This window comes from Oncorhynchus clarkii, chromosome 15 (assembly GCF_045791955.1).
Source record: "Oncorhynchus clarkii lewisi isolate Uvic-CL-2024 chromosome 15, UVic_Ocla_1.0, whole genome shotgun sequence".
Classification (NCBI taxonomy): domain Eukaryota; kingdom Metazoa; phylum Chordata; class Actinopteri; order Salmoniformes; family Salmonidae; genus Oncorhynchus; species Oncorhynchus clarkii.
The window spans coordinates 37475396-37498105 of record NC_092161.1 but is presented as its reverse complement, the minus strand read 5'-3'; the positions used below and the strand labels follow the sequence as shown (position 1 = coordinate 37498105).

The 22710-nt window shown below is 44.9% G+C and overlaps 1 protein-coding gene across 2 annotated transcripts in view; it reads right to left on the bottom strand.

Annotated features, from left to right (window-relative positions):
- LOC139367238 (zinc finger E-box-binding homeobox 1-like) overlaps positions 1 to 22027 on the bottom strand; it is a 93841-nt gene extending 71814 nt beyond the window's left edge. Inside the window, exon 1 of one of the 2 annotated variants that reach the window (XM_071105469.1) lies at positions 21876 to 22027. In XM_071105469.1, coding sequence (XP_070961570.1) covers positions 21876 to 21933 — 58 coding nt within the window. In that variant the 5' untranslated portion in view covers positions 21934 to 22027. Of the gene's footprint in view, positions 1 to 20059; positions 20154 to 21875 lie in introns of those variants that run through there. The other variant, XM_071105470.1, reaches the window with a different exon arrangement.
- Between the last annotated feature and the right edge of the window lie 683 nt (positions 22028 to 22710).

Here is a 22710-nt window from a genome sequence, read left to right as displayed (position 1 = left end):
ATTGTGGGAACGTACGTTTTTGGTTTCCCATTGGTTCTGGGAACGAAGCCATAAGCCAAAATGGAACATTTTGTAAACATTCTGGGATCTTAGGAAAAATTTCACCTGTTCTGGGAACGTACATTTTTTAAGGTTGCAGGGAGGTAACAAGCACTCATTAAGATCAAGTGTGGCCAATTAGTGGGCACGGCCAACACACCTGAACACACTTAACAAGATCGAGAGAGAGCTTTGTTGAAGCAGAGAACGGAATGTATATGTTTTTAAATAACATTCTTAGAACATTCTTTGAACTAGTGTTTTCTTGTGGTGTTTATGAAAGGTTGTCTTAATGTTCTGATAACATGACTTTAAATAAAACCATAAGGAAACCTGCATAAAATGTTATGCTGAAGTACTGAAATTCCCACAGAATGTTGCTTCTTAACGTTCCCTGAACCTTCTAAGAACATTACTTTACATTGGACCTTGAGGAAATGCTATGCTGAAGTCCCACAAAATAAACATATGGTTCTCAGAGCGTTGTGCGCTAGCTGGGTATCCTGCACCATTCCCAGAACATTGTGGGAAGGTTGTATGCAAATAACCTTTGGACAGCCATGCTCTCACCAAGCTCTAAGAAACATATGGTTCTCAGAAAGTTATGTGCTAGCTGGGACAGATTTTCATTTACTGAGCTGTAGGTCCAGAATCCTCACTGCTACAATGCATACTTTTACTCCAGACTCTAGGGTTAACTCTCACTATAACTAACCTCTCTAGTCATCACACCAAGCTCTCAACATTGGTGTGGAAGTAGCCTAAGTGTATTGGGGGCTGGTATTCAGTTCCGCAGTCAAGGTTAACAGGGCAGGGTCACGCCTATCACACAGATGAGCCACAGACAGAGAACTGCTCTGTCTTCTAGTGTAGTGTGACTGGGGAGGGGGGTGAGGAGCTAGAGACAACTCCTAATCTGGGAGAAGGGGAAGGAGCTTGTGCTGCCATCTCCTGCATAGCTGGGCTGTATCAGGGATGATCATCACAGTAGGCCTGTATTAAGTCTAGCAGGAAATCCCGTCTTTGAGTTGTACACAAGGGAGTACTTCTGCCTCCTTAGCCTCAATTTCCATGCTTCTCCTCCTCGCAAAGCAAGTCTGCCTATGTGTGATGAAGTTCTCTCAAAGCAAAGATATTTTGAAAGTACAAGACCGCAACGTCAGTCAAGCCTCAACACACCCCATATTGTACAGAAAACTCCCCAACTGGGAAGACCCATTTATACCAAGTTACAGAGGCAAACCCAGGAGAAACCTAGGTTCCCAGGGCAGTATTAAAAGGTATAGCCTAGGCCTCCTACTCATTGTTCCCCCATGCCCCTCCAGTTGCCAACCAGGCTGTTGTACTGAGTATTGCGTCCCAGACGGGGCTACACCATTCCTCCATTATACACTGTCACAGTGTCCTATAGCCTAGCACTCCACAGCCAGAGCAAGAGCCATGCATGACCAAAGCACTGGGTGTGTGAGCAGGAGAGGAGAGACATCTGGTAGGGATTTGAGATTGGGCAAGATGACCAGTGACCCTGTCCTGCACCCTCTGCTCTACAGAGAGAGAGAAGGGGGGGTAATCTGGTTTACACTGAAAGAAGATACCACGAGGGTGTCAACTTTCAAGTCAGCCAAACACAGTGCAAACTATTCAAAAGTTGTAGGCCTATACACCGCCAGCAGCTAATTATGAATAGGATTTAACCTATAGGCCCACAGTACATCATGATCATTGCATTTACAGCAAATGCCTTAAATCACTGTGTCTGGGCAGGGCTGGTCTGGTCGGGTGTCCCTCTATTCTAGTTAAATGGGAAAGCAAAATCTCCATGTTTGCCACAGCCCCGTGAATCCGACTGAACCATGTGAGTTAAGGCTGTGGGAACACCCAATGAAACATCTCAGCACACACCCTTATATAGAGACACAGGCTGGAGAGAGGGAGAGAGTGGGGAGGAAGAGAGAGAGGGGGAGTGAGAAAGAAAGAAAGAAAGAAAGAAAGAAAGAAAGAAAGAAAGAAAATTTGGTACAGAGAAGAGTAAAGAGTAAGAGGACTAGGGCCTTTGAGCACAGATGTAAACATGTTTTTGAGCCCCTCTTCAGAGACAGAGAGCAGTGCATCACTCCTCCTCTCCTTGTAAAAGGACCAGTACCATCTCCACTGGGAACCCTGGTTGCTGCATGAGCTCAGAGATGACCGTTTAATCAATAACACCAGGTTGCCATGGCAACCTTGCTATCCTGTTGCTGGTTCCTGGTATCTGATGATTGCACTCCCCGTTAGCTGCACCTGCCTCCCATCTCTCCCTGTCTCATCCACACCTTATCCATCAACCCATTGGCTTTGTCTTCATCTCAAATGGTACCCTATTCCCTATATTGTGCCATGGTCAAACAAAGTACATCCCATGGGCTTTGTCACACAGGAAACCTCACTTAGTAATCAGCACACTAGATACATATAAAGCAAAATTATATTCAACAATACCGAGAGAGAGATAACTGTAAGAACAGAAAAATAACACAACGAGAAAGAATAGAGGTTCTGATCCAGACAAAAATACAGTAAGGGCTGTAATACCCAGACACACCCTCTCTGTTATGGATAATAAACACAGAGCTGATAGATATCATATCTCCCTCAGAGAGTGATGTCATTCTACCTGGAGAGTGCTCAGTGCTTAGCATCATATTTCCGCCCCCCCCCTCCTTCCCTCTCTCTACAGTATCTGTCCCTCTCTACCCCCCCCACCCCCCCACCCCACCCCTCTCACTCCTTCCCTCCTCCGCCCTCTCCCGTACAGGCTGGTGTTAAACGTGTGGAGGATAGCACCTCCTGCTTTTTTCATTAATGGAGAGCTCATTAATCTAGGGTGATAACGAGGACATGTGTCAGTGAGATGATTAAACCTCCTCTGCTTTGCAAATAGGCACCCTTGGGGATAAACAAGCTAGGGACAGACTCAGGCAAAAGGTTTGACTCACACACACACAGATAGAAAATACTCACACATAAACAAACAAATATGCACGTAAGCACACACACACACGGTGTGCATCTCTTGGGACACACATTGCCTATCTGGAGGACATCTGGGTGTTGTGATACTACATGTGTATGTACTTACACACACTCACTACCTCCACCTAACACTACGTCTCTCACCAGCCTAAAATCTTTTATCAAAATCAAATTGTGTTTGTCACAAGCGCCGAATACAACAGGTGTAGTAGATCTTACCGTGAAATACTTACTCACAACCTCTAACCAACAATGCAGTTTTAAGAAAAATAAGGAGTTAAGAAAATATTTACTAAAGTTTTTAAAAAGTAAGACAATAAAATAACAATAACGAAGCTATTTTTACAGGAGGTACGGGCACCGAGTCAATGCGTGAGGAAAGAGGTTAGTCGAGGTAATTAAGGCAATATGTACATGTAGGTAGGGGTAAAGTGACTCTGCATGGATAATAAACAGTGAGTAGCAGCAGTGTAAAAAAAGGGGGGAGGGTCAATGCAAATAGTCCGGGTAGCCTTTAAATGAACTGTTCAGCAGTCTTATGGCTTGGGGGTAGACGAGCCTTTTGGACTTGATGCTCCAGAACCGCTTGCCGTGCGGTAGCAGAGAGAATAGTCTATGACTAGGGTGGCCTTCTTCTGACACCTCCTGGTATAGAGGTCCTGGATGGCAGGAAGCTTGGCCCCAGTGATGTACTTGGCCGTACACTCTACCCTCTGTAACGCCTTGCGGTCGGATGCCGAGTAGTTGCCATACCAGTCGGTGATGCAACCAGGATGCTCTCGATGGTACAGCTGTAGACGTTTTTGAGGATCTGAGGACCCATGCCAAATCTTTTCAGTCTCCTGAGGGGGAATAGGCATTGTCGTGCCCTCTTAACAACTGTCTTGGTGTATTTGGTCCATGATAGTTTGTTGGTGATGTGGGCACCAAGGAACTTGAAGCTCTCGACCTGCTCCACTACAGCCCAGTCGATGAGAATAGGGGCGTGCTCGGCTCTCCTTTTCCTGCAGTCCACGACCATCTCCTTTATCTTGGCCATGTTGAGCCAGAGGTTGTTATCCTGGCACCACACTGTCAGGTCTCTGACCTCCCCCCTATAGGATGTCACAACACACACTACCAAAAAAAAGAAAAGACACACATCTTCCCTGATTGATCTGTCTTTCCTCACAACGTCCCTGTCTATAGCAAGATGAGGGGGCAAGAGGATGGAGGTGCAGTAGAGAGGAAGGCCTACAGCAGAGCTGGGTGAGTAGATAGGAGAAATGAGGGAAAGGGCAAGTGGGTAGGTCTAGGACACTCACTGGGAGGAAGCAGGACTTAAACACATCTCTGGAGGTCATTTTCTCTATTTTCAACAGGATGTAGGGATGATGATTCACAGGCATTATTCAGGAGTAACCAGACCAAACCAAACCAACACTGGGCTCCCGAGTGGCGCAGCGTTCTAAGGCACTGCATCTCAGTGCTAGAGGTGTGTCTACAGACATCTTGGTTCGATTCCAGGCTGTATCACAACCGGCCCGTGATTGGGAGTCCCATAGGGTGGCGCACAATTGGCCCAGCGTTGTCCGGGTTTGGCCGGTGTAGACCGTCATTGTAAATGAAGTATTTATTCTTAACTGACTTGCCTAGTTAAATAAAGGTTATCTTTTTTTTTATTGTCTCCCTCCACTGCATCCTTTACACACTTGGATGATTCTCATAAAACCAGTTTTAACCATGGCAGCAGCATTTTGAGTTATAAAACCATTATGCATCTGCAACAATCAACTATGATTCTGAAGACTAAGACGCCTAGTTAATGGCACAGTGTCTTATTTATTTTTATTACATTTTCGCCTGAATTTTGTACATTAAATTCTCTGGTATTTTTATACAATTTATACAAAAAAACATAACTTATTCAAATAAAATAAGCTTTTGTTTGTCCATAAATCCTTCAGAACATCAGCTATTTGGGTGAAGGAGAAATGGAGAGGCTTGGGCAAGTTGTTGTGGGGGGTGCAGAGCTGTTGACCAGAGTAGGGGTGGCCAGGTGGAAAGCATGGCCAGCCGTAGAAAGATGGATATAGGTCTGTAGCAGTTTGGGTCTAGAGTGTCTCCCCCTTTGAAGAAGGGGGATGACCGCGGCAGCATTCCAATCTTTGGGGATCTCAGACGATACGAAAGAGTTTGAACAGGCTAGTAATAGGGGTTGCAACAACTTCGGCAGATAATTTTAGAAAGAGCGGGTCCAGATAGTCTAGCCCGGCTGATTTGTAGGGGTCCAGATTTTGCAGCTCTTTCAGAACATCAGCTATCTGGATTTGGGTGAAGGAGAAATGGGGGATGCTTGGGCGAGTTGCTGTGGGGGTGCAGGGCTGTTGACCGGGGTGGGGGTAGCCAGGTGGAAAGCATGACCAGCCGTTGAAAAATGCTTATTGAAATTCTCAATTATTGTGGATTTATTGGTGGTGACAGTGTTTCCTAGCCTCAGTGCAGTGGGCAGGTGAGAGGAGGTGCTCTTATTCTCCATGGACTTTACAGTGTCCGAGAACTTTTTGGAGTTTGTGCTGCAGGAAGCACATTTCTGTTTGAAAAAGCTAGCCTTTGCTTTCCTAACTGCCTGTGTATATTAGTTCCTAACTTCCCTGAAAAGTTGCATTTCGCGGGGGCTATTACATTCTAATGCAGTACGCCACAGGATGTTTTTGTGCTGGTCAAGGGCAGTTAGGTCTGGAGTGAACCACGGGCTATATCTGTTCCTGGTTCTATTTTTTTGGAATGGGGCATGCTTATTTAAGATTGTGAGGGGAGCAATTTTAAAGAATAACCAGGCATATTCTACTGACGGAATGAGGTCAATATCCTTCCAAGATACCAGGGCCAGGTCGATTAGAAAGGCCTGCTTGCTGAAGTGTTTTAGGGAGCGTTTGATACTGATGAGGGGTTGTTGTTTGACTGCCAACCCATTACGGACGCAAGCAATGAGGCAGTGATTGCTGAGATCCTGGTTGAAGACAGCAGAGGTGTATTTGGAGGACAGGTTGGTTAGGATGATATCTATGAGGGTGCCTGTGTTTACGGATTTGGGGTTGTACCTGGTAGGTTCATTGATAATTTGTGTGAGATTGATGGCATAAAGCTTAGATTGTAGGATGGCCGGGGTTTTAAGCATGTCCCAGTTTAGGTCACCTAACAGCACGAGCTCTGAAGATAGATTGGGGGAAATCAATTCACATATGGTGTCCATGGCCCAGCTGGGGGCAGAAGGTGGTCTATAGCAAGCTGCAACAGTGAGAGACTTGTTTCTGGAAAGGTGGATTTTTAAAAGTAGAAGTTCAAATTGTTTGGGTACAGACCTGGGTAGTAAGACAGAACTCTGTAGGTTGCAGTAGATTGCAACTCTGCCCCCTTTGGCAGTTCTATCTTGTCGGAAAATGTTATAGTTAGGGATGGAAATGTCAGGGTTCTTGGTGGCCTTCCTAAGCCAGGATTCAGACAAATGCATAATATCTGATCAATAAACAAAATAAATACTATGAAATAGAGATATCCAGATCCTAATCTTAATGATCCAAGTGTAATTATGGTGGAAAATGTATTTCTTTTTTTTGTCAGTTTTATGAGAATCACCCACCTAGGCTAACCATAGCCTCCTCAACTAAACAGCTGGGACTTGTAGTGAAACCTCTGAAACCTCTGGTTCTGTTTGTGGGCTGAGCAGGAGGTCATGCTTAGTGCCTACTACTGTCTGTCTAAGCATCATGAGGATATTTTCTGTCCCGACAGACAGACTAGTCACGCTCTTGTTGTGTTTTCTAAAGTAGGGGCCCTGTGATGCTGTAATTATCACCCATGCATGAAGGAGGGAAGGGAGGTGTGTGTGTTTGTGTGGTTGCTAGCGTGTGTGTGTGTATACCCGTGAAGGGGGTAAGGGGCAGACTTGCAGAGATCATTCCCTACACGAGGGCTTCGCGATCCATCAGTAATCATTTAGTCGAACACACACATTAAATCCAATCTGTCTGCCCTCCACCACCTAATCCCCTTTCCACGGACAGACAGAGACCGTAATCCTCCTTATCTATATTTTAATAGCAAGCTAGGCCCCCACCACTTGCCTATATCATGATGTATGCTTTATTGGTATGTTAATCTGGCTGTTCATCACACAACCCCATTTAAAGCAGGCTTTAATATGCATCTCTAGGGGATTAGATTAGCAATCCAGGGATAGGACTATAGGATAGGAGCATGATTATGATTTGGCTCAATGGACTCATCATCTACAACAACATCTACAATTGGGGCACATATACATAATCTTACATTATTCTAATCGTACAAGAGACGGGCATTAGGAGATCCTCCTCCCCCAGTTAATGCAAAAGGAAACACTTCATTTTGAGAACTTGTTACTGTTACGGCTACCTTAAAAAGTATCCTTGTTTTCAGAGGTTTAATCGGACCTTCCTATATATAGGATAGAAATACAGCTTTGTGGAAATGATTGAATTACAACTCATTCCATGCCTGCAGATGGAATCAAAGCCTACTGTCTGTAGGCAAGATTCCTTCTGTTCTAATTCCGTGTTTCCTGACAGAGAGGATACAGTAAGACTACTTCAGTTGTGACTCTACAACTGCGTCCCCCTGTCTAGACGTTCTGTCCCCACGCGCCAGCCAGAGTGAAGAGATTCCTTTTGATCTAATAGATTTATTAGACAGACATTCGATTAGGAAGCCACTGCTTTAAATTAGCTAGCCAGGGGGAGGAAACAGGGGCTGCTTAACTCAGGGAATTAAGGCCTAAGTGGAGAGTCAATGCCCTCTATGCTTTACCTTGCCATGGCCTTTACCATGTTAAGACATTTCCATTTGGGGGAAATAACATCACATAATCATTTCTATTGCCAGATTCAAAGAAAAATGTCCTCTTCCTGAGTCGTAGATAGATCACTCTGAATCTGATCAAGCAAAGCATTCTATTATTTCAAGTATGGTGGTATTTTACATTAGTGGATCATGCAAAACAATGTAACAGTGCCCACAAAGTATGTGTATGCATTCCAGAGAGACAGGTGGGGGACAAAATACATGCCCATGTTATTGAGTGGCAAAGCAGCCGTGGTCCAAATATATATTAGTAACAGCCCCCCACCCCCCCCCCCCCCCCATGTGAAACGCTTCTCTGTGACTCTTTTTAAGGTTTACTGCCTGGGCTGGATGGGAGGGGGGCAAAAGGCATGAGGCCTCAGAAAGAAACTCACAGGTTAGCATTCAGGTGGAGGTCAGGTATGCATTAGCAAACTAACAAACACGCACAAATGCAGGCACACACACACATGCACATACACACACACAGCCTTAGACCCATGCAGAGAACACTAGGATTCTCATGGGGTAATCTCATGGGTGCATCTCCCTCCTTACCTTCCTTTCCTAACCTTGTTCACACAACAGCTGCAGCACCATCACCAACGGGAAGTGAGCTTCCACTGACCCTGACCCACCTCTCAGCCCTGTTAGCTACAAGGAGTTTCGAGGTAGAAAGGATCAGCTTGCACAAATCCTAAACATTATACCGGGGGGGAACGTAAAACTGACCCAAGACCAGAAGCTAATTTAGTTTCGACACTCACCAGAGATACATTTATCAGTTAATGGTACAGGGCAGATGGGTGAGGGCACCTTGCCACGAGACGTGCTACATCCTGGCACTAGAACAAGGAAGGCACAGTCACACACTGTTTACTGGTTGAATGAAGCTTCTTTATCCTCCAGACTTCTGCAGTGAAGGGGGGCAGTTAGCATAGCTGCCAGAATAAGGACCGGGTCATTTGTATTCAAGGCAGGTTGGTGTTTGGGAAACATTGGATGCCAGTGGCACACAATCAAAAGGAGAAAGCGTGAAGATTTGACTTGATACAGCATTGGGTGACAGGGTTAATAGACAATTTTCTATCAATCAAACGAGTACCAACTTTGAATGACTCCTCCAAATGACCCAACCACCTTAAGTCAGCCTAAGTCAGGTCTATCTAAGGCGGAAGGGAAAATCACTTCAACAATGCGTGCATTGAGACTCTGGGATTACAGGTGGCAGCTCTATACATTCTGCAGTGTGAGGAGTCAGACCTCCTTTATGAACCTGTGTCTGCTGCTATTTGGGGAAAAAAATGCCCTCTCATTCCTGCAGTACCCCTTAATTTACACAACTAAAATTGTAATACTTCTGTTATCACAAAAGTTATTTTCTTCTGCTTAGTTCACAAGGGTTATAAAACTAGCCTATACGCGCAGCACAGCTATTCCTCCCAACTAAAGGCTTTTATGCTGTTCCCAGTCTGGGGTGCCCACTCCAAACAAGACACCTTAAATAGGCTGCTGCCTTCCACAGGTGCTGGGGTTGCTGACTTTAGCTGATCAGGACCAGACCAAGGTTACATTCTAAATGGCACCCTATTCCCTATATAGTGTACTACTGTTAATAAGGGCCCATAAGATGCTAATCAAAACTTGTTCCAATCAAATCAAATTCAAATCAAATTTTATTGGTCACATGCACATATTTAGCAGATGCTATTACAGGTGTAGAGAAATGCTTGTGTTCCTAGCTCCAACAGTGCAATAGTATCTAACAATTCACAACAATACACACAAATCTAAAAGTAAAATAATGGAATTAAGAAATATTAGGATGAGCAATGTCGGAATAGAAGTAGAATACAGTATATACATATGGAATGAGTAAATCAGTACGTAAACATTATTAAAGTGACCAGTTGGGCAGCCCGAACCACCCTCTGGAGAGCCCTACGGTTGCGGGGTGTGCAGTTGCGGTACCAGGCGGTGATACAGCCCAACAGGATGCTCTCAATGGTGCATCTGTAAATGTTTGTGAGGGTCTTAGGGGTCAAGTCAAATTTCTTCAGCCTCCTGAGGTTAAAGAGGCACTGTTGCACCTTTTTCATCACACTGTCTGTGTTGGTGGACCATTTAAGATTGTCAGTGATGTGTATGCTGAGGAACTTGAAGCTTTTCTCCTTCTGCACTGCGGTCCAGTGAATATGGATGTGGATGGGGGCATGCTCCCTCTGCTGTCTCCTGAAGTCCACAATTAGCTCCTTTGTTATGTTGAGTGAGAGGTTATTTTCCAGGCACCACTCCGCCAGGGACCTCACCTCCTCCATGTAGGTTGTCTCATCATTTTTGGTAATTAGGCCTACTACTCTTGTGTTGTCTGAAAACTTGATGATTGAGTTGGAGGTGTGCAAGACCACACAGTCCTGGGTGAACAGAGAGTACAGGAGGGGGCTGAGCACGCACCTTTGTGGGGCCCCTGTGTTGAGGATCAATGTAGTGGAGGTGTTGTTTCCTACCTTCACCACCTGGGGGAAGCCCATCAGGAAGTCCAGTTGCACAGGGCGGGGTTCAGACCCAGTGCCCCGAGCTTAATGATGAATGTGGAGGGTACTATGGTGTTGAAGGCTGAGCTGTAGTCAATGAACAGCATTCTTACATACTGTAGGTATTCCAGATGGGATAGGGCAGTTTTCAGTGTGCAGGGCAATGACAATGGCATCATCTGTGGAACTGTTGGGGCGGTATAAAAATTGAAGTGGGTCTAGGGTGTCAGGTGAGGTGGAGGTGATATGATCCTTTACTAGCCTCTTAAAGCACTTCATGATGACAGAAGTGAGTGCTACAGGGCGATAGTTATTTAGTTCAGTTACCTTTGCTTTCTTGGGTACAGGAACAGTGGTGGACATTTTGAAGCAATGGGGACAGCAGACTGGGATAGGGAGAGATTGAATATGTCCATAAACACTCAGCCAGCTAGTCTCCGCATGCTCTGAGGACGCAGCTAGGGATGCCGTCTGGGCCGGCAGTCTTGCAAAGTTTAAAACGCTTGAATGTCTTACTCATGTCTGCCACGGAGAATGAGAGTCCACAGACCTCGGGAGCGGGCCACGTCGGTGACACTGTGTGTCAATGCCAGCAAAGAAGGTGGCTGGTTTTCCCTTTGTAAACCGTGATTGTCTGGAGTCCCTGCCACATAAATCAGAGGGCATAAACTGCACTGTTTGTATTCAACCATATTCCAGGCACCTTGCCGTGGTTAAATGCGGTGGTTCGTACTTTTATGGCGCAAATGCTGCCATCTATCCACGGATTTTGGTTTGGGTAGGTTTTAATAGTCACAGTGGGAACAACATCCCCTATACACTTCCTGATGAACTCAGTCAATGTGTCAGTGAACACGTCACTGTTATTCTCAGAGGCAACCCAGAACATATCCCAGTCCGTGTGATCAAAACAATCTTAAAGCACGGATTCTGATTGGTCAGACCAGCGTTGAATAAACCTTAGCACTGGATAGGCCTATGGAATAGGGTGCCATTTGGGAAACATCCCCAGGCCAGGAAGACTGTTGATTTGACAGAGATAAAGCCCTTTCAGGGTTGTATCCTGAGCTGCAATCTCACACAGACTTCCTGGTTGTGTTCATAGGGTGATGATTCAGAGAAGTGATTGGCTGAAGTGGCTGAAGACAGACTAAAGACTTGAAGTAGCCTAGGGTATAAACACATGTTCTTGCATTATAGTTTTCATTTCATTAATGTTAATTAATACTCTTCCATTTAGATGTATTTATGGGGTTCAGTTCTTTTGGGAACAGATTCATTATTGTGGAAGATTATTAAAGTGTGCATTAAATGTAATTCCTTTCTGACCACTTCATTTTCTTGTAGAGCACTGGGCAATTAACATTGTTCGGAAGCTCTTAGATTCGTAATGACAGAAAAAGATAACTGAATGACAATACTTTACGTCTTTCTTTCTACCAACTTCCTCTTTGTGTGTTCACTAAGTGGTGCCCTTTTCATTTAATTTTTTGGGGTGGGGACTAATTTGATGTGGCATGAAAGAGTAGGCTATAGCTGAAACGTTTTATGGGTAGTTGGTAGAAAAAGGGAGGGAGAGGCATTGAACAAATACATTTGAGAAGGGCAGGCACTTCATTCAAACTGACAGAAGATATTAAGAAGCTCACGTTGCTCTCAGTGATCAGCAGCATATCCTTCTGCAGGAGGACTGAGGAACTGCCTGACCATGAGATGAGCCACACCCTGCTTGGTCTAGGCTAGCTCCACTGCCAGACGAAACTTTAAATCTCTTTCCCCATCGCTCTTTCTCTCCCTCCTTCCCACTCTCTCATACTTTTGTTAGGTGTTATTTATGAGTGATGTAGTGAGTTTCTGGTGCCTGCAGCACCTGCTCATGTTGGAGTAGGATAACCCAGGCAGTTGCCAGAGAGAGGGAGAGGAGGAAGAGAGAGAGAAAGGAGGAAGAGAGAGAGCGAGAAAGACAGAGAGAAAGAGATAAGAGAGATTTAGAAAGACAGACACACACACAGAGAGAAAGATGGGGAAAGAGAGTAAGAGAGCAAGATGGGAAAAGAAAGAGAGAAAGAGAAATTTGGAAAGAGAGCGATCGAGAGATGGGGACAGAGAGAGGTAGTGCAACACCGGGCATGTGATGTTAACTCAGTGCTGCGCAGCTAACAGATGAGACACCTAATGATGCCTGGTTGTAACATGTACGCTAAGAATCGGGAAGCAAGTACAGGGAGTGAATTTAATAAATAAATTAAACATGCAACAAAACAAGAAACGCGAGTAGTGTACAGACATGAAACACAGGAACAGAAACAATAACGCCTCGGGAAATAACCTAAGGGAGTGACAGATATAAGGGAGGTAGTGGTTAGAGCGTTGGGACAGTAACCGAAAGGTTGCTGGATCAAATCCCCGAGCTGACAAGGTAAAAGTCTGTCGTTCTGCCCCTGAGCAAGGCAGTTAACCCACTGTTCCCGGGCGCCGAAGACGATTAAGGCAGCCCCTCGCACCTCTCTGATTCAGAAGGGTTGGGTTAAATGCAGAAGACACATTTCAGTTGAAGGCATTCAGTTGTACAACTGACTAGGTATCTCCCCCTTTCCTAATCAGGAAGGTGATGGGAGTCCAGGTGAGTCTCGTGAAGTGCAGATGCGCGTAACGACGGTGGCAGGCGTGCGTAGATCAACAGCAGGAAACAACTAACCAACACACAAACAAACACCCAAAGACTACAAGCACTAAATAAATGGTGTCATATGACTCTAAACATGATCAATTAGAACCCACAGTTCATTGGCTCTCCCTCTGTCTAAATGGGACAGGAGGCTGGGTGCCAGTCTGTCAGAATAATGAGCACGAACAGGATGATATCTCTATGAGTAAGAGGAGGACAGATGTGGTACTGTCTGGCTATATGGCTGACCTCGTTTTTACTCCTATTCTCAGTCCACCCCAACTCTGTGGGTGAAACGTGTGTAGCGAGGCTGAGGCCATGGTGTGTTTTGATAGCCAACACCTGAACGATAGATACAAAAAAAAATATCAACCCCTACAAAAATGTCCATTAATATAATCCACATAATTGCTGCATAATTGCTTCAGGATTAAATAAAGATCCTACATCTGTACTGGTTCATATAGGGTTCTCTGTTCCCGGAGTTGGCAGAGAGAGTTGGAGGGGTTGGAGCGTGGACAGACTAGGTGTACTTTGCTCTAGTCTCGAGTCAATGACATAAGGTGAGTATTAGGTCGGTAGTTAGACACACCAAAACCTGATCAAATTAAGGACCGTAAGCAAATGAGACGATACAGCCTCTGATCAACAGGCATCGTGCTGAATGAAGCTTATAATGCTGTTTCTAGACCAAACTCATTCATCAACCGGGCTGCATCCCAAATGACACCCAATTCCCTATATATTGCACTACTTGTGACCAGGGTTCATAGGGCACAAAAGTAGTGCACTATATAGTGAATAGGGTGCTATTTGGGACACAGACCAGAGAGATGTGTGTATCCAGAGCCATCCTAATGATATGAAAATGTTGACAGAGACGAAAATGGCCCCTGTGATGTCCCTGTCCCCAGGATACAGTGAGTGACTAACACAGGGCACAGTCACACTGTGATAGGTAGCTAGCCAGCCTACAGCTTTAACAGAAACCCTGAGTCACCTTGTTTTGTAAGTCAGGCGGAGAGGAGAGGAGTGGAGAGGAGAGAGGCTGGCTGCTACGCTGAATGTCAGAGTCTGTAAACATCACAACACACTGGACTAATGAGTGAGTGAGTGAGTGAGTGAGTGAGTGAGTGAGTGAGTGAGTGAGTGAGTGAGTGAGTGAGTGAGTGAGTGAGTGAGTGAGTGAGTGAGTGAGTGAGTGAGTGAGCGAGCGGCTGTGCCGGCCCGGCCTGGCCCTGCCAGTGCGATAGAGATATAGTGGGTGAATAGTATTTTTCAGCAGAGCTCAATGCTAGGTGTAATCAGTGTGTGAGACAAGACTGCACTCACATTCTGTCATTAAAGCTTCCTCCCAAATGGCACCCTATGCCTATTAAAGTGCACTATGGGCCACTATAGGCCCTGGTCAAAAGTAGTACCTAAATAGAGATTATGTTGCCATTTGGGACTCCCATGATCAATCAGTCTGCTTCAGGAAGAGAAAAGCAACAAACAGTTTTGTTATATTTCAGTCTTCTATGATGTATATAAAGTGTAATATTGGGATGCAAACTCAACATTGAATACATGTCAACTCTACATCTGACATGGTACAGGTGTGTTATTTTCTGTAAGCCCATAACCAGGTGTGTGAGGTGTATACTTTTGTTTCAAAGTAGATTTGTTTAAGACTACCAAGAAACACTCCGTGTGACCCTGATTTAGCCCACTGCAGTAAACGTTAATGATATAGTAACTTAAACAAATGTGATGCAGGTACACAACTTTATGATCTCTGCATACATACCAGCCGCCATATTGTTTCAACAGTTGTGCATTGTCAGGTTTTGAGGGGGGAAAAAAATGGTAGTGAATTGTCAGGTTAAATGTGAGGAACAAAGATTCCACTGATGAGTTTGTGGCCCAAACACAAGCTGGCATGAAGAGGGCTGGCGGCCCAGCGCCTGCTGCCTGCCTATTGTTAACACAGGCCTTTCATTAACCGCTCCACTGGGGAACAGGGGAGGAGAGGAGGAGGGAGGAGAAGCTGAGGCAATACATAGTGAGGAGGGAGGGAGGGAGGAGAATGGGAGAGGAGGAGGGAAAGAGAGAGAGGGAAGAGAGGCTGAAGCAAAAGACACTGAGGAACAGGGGATAAGAGGGAGGACAGGAGGGGAGGGTAGAGTAGAGGGAGGAAAGGGGAGGTTGAAGCTACAGACAGTAGTGTCAACACCCAACAGGACTAGCCCAGCCTAAAGATCAGCCACCAAACACATTATTAAAAAAGACACATAAACCAAGCCCAAGCTGCTCACAATGAATAACCCCCAAAGGATGGCAATTTAGAGCTGCCATCTCCCCCAGGTATAGGCTATACACAACGGTACACTATAATTTCAGCTCCCACCTGGCGTGGGATGTTCCCCAATGATATAAGGGGGGGCCTGAGTGAAAAAGTTTGGGAAACACTGGTCTGCGGAACAGGCTTCATTTGGTTTTGGACTATCATTTCAACTCCCACCTGTTTCTATGTAATATGGAACAGGTAGGAGGAAAAAGAGAACAAAAGAGAAAGAGGGAGGGGGGGAGGGAGGGAGGGAGGGAGGGAGGGAGGGAGGGAGGGAGGGAGGGAGGGAGGGGAAGACACTTAATATGTTTTTGGACTGTAATTTCAACTCCCATCTGTCTCAATATCCAGGTAGAGAGGGAGAGAGAGAGGGAAGAGTAGACATTGCATTTATTTCCCTTAGAAGCGATACATGACAACTCCTGAGGCCTGTGGGCTGGGTGAGGTCATCTTACCAACATACCTGTCTGGCATGTCAGAGGGGAGGAGGAAATGTCATTGGTCAAATCAATGCATTTTTTTCAGTCGCTGATGGACAAAAATAGGAAAATAGGCCTATATGAATCACTCAATAGAGTGATAGCAGGGAGCTTGACAATATCTCATTGCTTCCTTCAAGGTCCCATTCTCAGTCCCCTGAGTGTATCTGAACCACTGAGGAAGGCTCCTGACCTGATCTAGCTACAAGGAGCTATCCTATTCTATTCTGGAGCCCAGTCTCCCTCTCGATCCTTCTGAGCCCCCCCGGCATGTTTTTGTTCAGTTCAGTGGACCTGACGCCTCGCTGCATAGCCTACTCCCCTTGATACACACACACACAGCTCCCCCTCCCCCTCACTGTCCCGCCAACCCCCAACTGAATAACTACACAATATTTATTTCCTTTCAACAACAGTGTTGACACTCCGTTGCTTATTCCTCCTCATTCATTATGTCAGCCTTGGCCCCCGCATAGCCCCCCGGCACCTCCAGCCCTGGCAGCCCAGGCACGCAACTCCGTCGTGGGCCCTATACGGGTTATAGAAAGGGGGACTCCTGCCTGCAGCTGGAGCACATTATAGGACTCATCCTCAGTTTTAACACACTAAATACGTGGCTTAGACGACACGCAGGAAAAACAAAACACAAAATGACACAGTCAGGAGGCATCGGCAGTAGACACAAACAAGCCTTCAGCAAAAAAGTGTGCATGACACAGACAAATAGCCTAAACACATTCTCAAAACAAAAGAGGGGTGCGCATATGCCCCCCAAAAAATGCACACGCAAACGCAAGAACCTGAGCATTGCGTGTCGTGAGACTGAGGAAGATTGTGATGAATTCTCAGAGTGTTCCACAGATTCCTCTGTCAGTCTTGGGTTCTCTGGGAAGAGAATGGGTCATATGCAAATGGCCATGCCCAGTACAGATAGAAGTTTCCCACAAGCAGAGTGTGAAAAGGCCTTTCCCTCCCCACGCCAGCCCCACTCAATGGGCCTTTTCTTCCTCCACTGAAAGTGTATGAAGTAGAGCAGGCAGACTGCAAAGGTAACTAGGCTCTTTCTCCTCAGGCTTTCTCCAACCAAAGCCTTAACACACAATGGTTCATTTAAGCATTCATCCACATACAACCCCAATAAAGCACATTCAAACACAGTTAAGGGGGTTAGTGAAACTGACTTGGGTTTTAAAACTGCTTTTCTAAGGCAAGAGAAAGCACCTTTTTATAGGGTAATGCAATGCCTCTATAGGAGCTTGCTAATCATTAAGCTCCCTCAACAACAGTGGGAAAGGGTTTGAGTGCCGTACCTCAGATTATGGGCACAAACAGAATTGTCTGCTGGGAAATCATTGAACTGTGTGACATGGTGAATTGAATGGTGTAAATTAGAATTTCATATCATACATTTTAAAAAGCCTGGAGATACATAAAAGTGACAAGCAATAACAAAGAAACAGGTTATTCAAGACACAAGACAGAACCTCAGAAGTCTATAAAGACAATACCTAGGCTATAGTTTGCCTCACTAACCTAAATGAATCCTCTCCATTCCGTTCCATAAGAAACACTCACACTATTCGAATGTAAAAGGAGCTGTCATGTTTGACAGAGTGAGTGAGTGTCCACCTTTCTTCCCACTGGCTCTCGTCTCCAGCAGCACCTCAGTGTCACTCTGCCAGCTCTCACAGCCCCTCTCCCCCCTTATCCTTCTCCCTTGTCCCTCTTCCTCTCCACCAAACTCCACAGGACTGAAGGGATGTACTGGTCAGGGGGATGGAGGGAGACACGAGAGGGATTGAGGGAGTAGGGACAAGGGTTTTTACCCCTCAGGATCCTTTTATTGAAAGGACTTAAACACAAACGCAATTGGACATGCTGGAAAGGAACCCAACAATGGCACAGGGGGGGAAAGTGAAGTCATAGTGGAGGCACGCATGGGTGCCTAGGTCAGGGGGCAATCAACAGCACCCCTGGCTACTGTGTCTCCCCCTGGAATAAAGGACTGGTGGAGGGGTGGGGGGGGGTGATGAGAAGAGGGGGCGGGGGATTTTCCTCTCACTTGGCACTTTCATATGCAGCAGAGGAAGTTGCTCCAAAGCAAAATAACTGATAAATGAAAATTTCCTCTCCTGCTAAACTCCACTCACCAGGGGTAGTAGACCTTTTAAATGTTAACAGCTGGCTTTTAAAACACTAAAGCAACATGCCGGCCCACAGAACACCACCCCTCTCCCCCTGAAGCCTTTGGAATGGCCAAAACATCTTATTTTCTTAAGAGTGTTAGCTTAACCACAGTGTTTCTTTATTGTTCTCACACAACTTTACAGCGTGTGGTTACATTCAATATTATTTAGGGTGAAAAATGAGTCCAGCACACTAATTATACTTTTGACAGCCAAATAAACATCCTCTGTTACATCATACAGCTGTACAGTAGCCAAAACTAGACCCACAGACCCATTCTTCTTCTGTAGCATTGAGACAAAAAACTTCCAAAACTGTTTTGTACTGTATGTGTGTGTGTTACAGAGAGACAGACAGAGAGACAGCAAGAGAGAGAGACAGCAAGAGAGAGAGACAGCAAGAGAGAGAGAGACAGAGCAAGAGAGAGAGACTCCTTTGATAAATTCAAAGAAATAGAAATCCAACCTGTGTACAAAACATTAGGAGCAATATTGAGCTGCACCCCCTTTTCCCCTCAGAAGAGCCTCAATTAATCAGGGCATGGACTCTACAAGGTGTTGAAAGCGTTCCACTGGGATGTTGGCCCATGTTGACTCCAATGCTTCCCGCAGTTGTGTCAAGTTGGCTGGATGTTCTTTGGGTGGTAGACCATTATTGAAACACACGAGGAACTGCTGAGTGTGAAAAACCAGCAGTGTTGCAGTTCTTGACACATTCAAACCGGTGCGCTGGCACTTACTACCATATCCCGTTAAAAATCTTTCGTTAACCCGTCTCCTCCCCTTCATCTACACTGATTGAAGTGGATTTAACAAGTGACACCAATAAGGGATCATGGCATTCACCTGGTCAGTCTAGGTCTTGGATGTTTTGTATACTCAGTTCCTTTGAAATGTAGGCCCAATACCCTCCACTCATCTACAAATACGGGCCAAGAGTGTTAAGGTTAATACCGTGCCGCATTCCTCTTTTCACAAATTTGAAGTGTTAAATTGCCATTCCAGGAAATGGTCACTGCTATTCCTGACGGGAGCTAGACTTGGACGGGATAGGAGAAGTGACAAAGGAAGCCAGTGGAAACACTAGTATCCCACAGATTGCAAACACCTGTCGTCCTGCCAGCTGGCCGGCTGTTAGCGCCTCCATGTTTACAGCTGTGACAGGAGCTCACCTTGGTCTTAGCCTGCTCTGCCAGACCCAGGAAGACAACCAACACAGGACAGGGGAGGGCCAGACAACTAAGTACCTTTTGGCTTCAGTAACCAACAGTAACCTGCCCCTAAAAGGCTTTTAACCTGATGACAAACATAACACCCCCGACAAATATGAGGTATTGGATCAACCCAGGTTCTCTCTGTCTCTCATTGTAGTGGTACAGTATATTGAGCTCTTCCACCCAGCAGGTTGATGCACCCATATCACATGATTAAAATCACTATGGTCTCCTGAACTTTTTGTTCGATCCCCCCCCTCTTGATGTATTATATTGTAGTCTATGTATTTGAAAACAGAACATTTCAAATGGATAACATGAACACAAAGAATAAGGAATAAAACAGATCTCAATTTATTCTGAAATGAACATCAGATGGACAAAGTTTACAGTGACAAAATGTCGTAAATGTAGCCTAGGCTATAAATAATGTAGGCCTACCATGACTGAGGTGCAAATGCGCTAGAACAAGTCCGTTATCAGGTGTGTACCTTACAGAATGCACAACATGAACCGTCGTCAATCAAGAGCTGACATGATATGGACCGGTGACCAACACCTTTTCAGCCAAAAAAGCAATAAGGAGCACACGAAATATGTCCATGTCATACAATCAATGACAGAAAGCGACAACAAACAAGGAGAGTAAGCACAACAAGCGACTCCAAGAGAAAAATCACAGCAAATTCACTCATGATGACAGCATGCAGCGCCTACAGACACGGTTGCCTTTTCTACCTGCACAAGTTGACATTTGTTGCGGCGCACCGCACAGGGACCGCTCTCCGCTGCTTTGGAAAGGGACGATAGAGAAGGAATCGTCTCACGGGAATCTAACAGCGTATTCAGTCCCCAGAAATCAGACTGCTGGTTTGTTTTTATGTTTTGACAGAGGGGTGTTTACAAAGACCAAAATACCCGTTTTCCGGATCAGTTAAACATGTTCTCAGTTCCTGCAAGCTGTGCTGGGTGGCTCGACCACTTGCGATGCTGTGCCGGTGACTGTTCTCACGAGGCTGTAAGTAGACTACGCATGTCGTCAGCTAGCCTACAGGAGAAAAACCCATATGCCTCCAAACAGCCTACAACACAAACATTATTCCTATGTGTGAAAAACTACCACCTCCGATGTTGAAACAAAAAAGTCACAAGTCCCTTAACTAAATAAAATGAGAACACACGAGACTAATAAAACGCACAAGGCAAAGACAAGCAACCCGAAGATCATGATCTTTGCAAGTCAAATAGGGTTTAACATGATTTCCAGATAAAAGCCTTCCACTATTAAATTGATTAAATTACTGGCGAGAAAGAAAAAAAATAACTATTCAGAGAAACGCACTGGCTACCCGGACGACCCTACAATGCAGCCTTTTAACCACACACACAAACACAAAAGCACAAACAAAAACAAAATAACAATTATTTAAGTATAGAAACTCAGGATGAACAGATTGGCTCCAACTTCAAGTTTCGCTCCCACGCCACCAAACCTTGAGTGTGTAAAATCAGAATTCCCAGCGCAGGACTGTGGATGTAAACCCACACTCCTTATATAGGCTGTGCCTTGTTTACACAAACAACGCTTGATGTATTCTTCCCATTCTCTGAAACGTTACCCAACAATGCATGCTACAGAAACAACGTTTTTCGTTCGAAGTTCATTTGCATTTATTAATTATAGCTACTTTACCTTGTTCTGCATATTGTCTACTTATTTTAGCAATAACTTTTCGAATGATTTGTAAATGCACACTTGCATTGTGAAAACCAATTGAATTGTGAAAACGCGTGCATCGCGCCTACACATCTTTTACAAATAAAAGTAGTGAGAAAATAGATGTGTAGTCTACATAAACATAACATCATGCATTTGAATATAATATGAAGCAACAGAACAGCACAATTTCCACAGTAAAAACATTTCCTAAAGCCCGAGCCCTCAATGTAGCAACAGTGTCTTGTCATGGCTCGCGCTACCTGCCACGGTACGACAAAGAGAAAAGCGACAGAAACAATTATTTTTTCTCGAAAGTGCATTGAAGGAATTAACCTTATACACATATTCACTCATTTCAGAACATCAATCTATATTCCATATTGATGGAAAAAATACCGCAGTCCGCAAAAACAACCAGGTAACATTATTTTCCCAGACACAGGTTTCAAAAAGCTACCCAAAGGCGAGAGACGGTGAAACAAGCTATCAAGTTGAAAACTAAAAAAAAAATTGAAAAGTGAATTTAAATAGAATTTAAAAGGGACTGAACGGGAAACAAAAGCCAAAAGCGAGTGAAGTGACGGGATTAGGTGCGTATAACGGTCCAGGGTGGTGCACTCAACCGCTAGGCGGAGGGAGAGTCGCGAGACAGGTATAACGGTACGCCACATAGGGCTATAATGGTGCGCTTACTTGCTACTTTCCAGCACTTTGACCCACTAAAACCGGGACTCCGGAGGTACTAAAGTCTCCGGAGAATAGAGAATTCGATAGAACACATTATAGTCCACTTCACCACACGAAAAGAAGGGACATTGAAGTAGTTTTACATACCGTTATTCCTCCTCGGATTTGCCTGCTTTCTGCGCTTACACCTGGGGCCATCCGCCATGATCCTTTCGCTGTGTCTAAATGCTGCTGGAGAGTCACCTCCTCTCTCTCCCCCACTCCCCCCGCTTCACCTCCCCTCCCTGCACCTGGTTTACGACACTCTGCTTTACGACATTACCTTCCACCTCCCAAACCCTAGGGTGCGTCCTATGGTATCCGGGATCCTTGGGACGTCCCTATCCCAATGAAGTTTACAGTTAAAAGGGTTAAGGTAAGGGTTAAGGTTAGGTACGGGTTATGGTTAGGGTAAGGGTTAAGGACCCTAGTGACCCAAACCATAGGACCAAGAAACCTAAACTCCTACTCCATGTTTTCTTTCTGCCTGTGATCATCGCACTTTTCAACATGCTTATATATAAAAAATATATATATATAAACTCTTCTGAGATTCTGGTAGGGTTGGGGCCATGTCATTATGGAAGCTTAAAAGTAATTGACCAAGACTCTAGTGAGTCTTATGGTTAAAAAAAATCCTTAGTAGAGCTTATGTTTTAATTTAGGTTCATTATGACAGTGACACAACTGGTACATGTAGTGGTGGGTGGAGCTTAACAGCTTGCACCTGTTATATCACTCCTCTGTGGGTGTTGTTTTTGGTCGCATGGACTGAATAAGGCTATAACATGGAGCAAGATGAATCAATCCCAAAAAAAAATTTAAAATGCAAAAGACTTACAAATAAATATATATATTTTTACATAGAATTGTTGTAATTTTTTAAACAAAAATAATAATATAAATGAAGAATGTTTCAGACGTTTTTCACCAAAATTGGAAT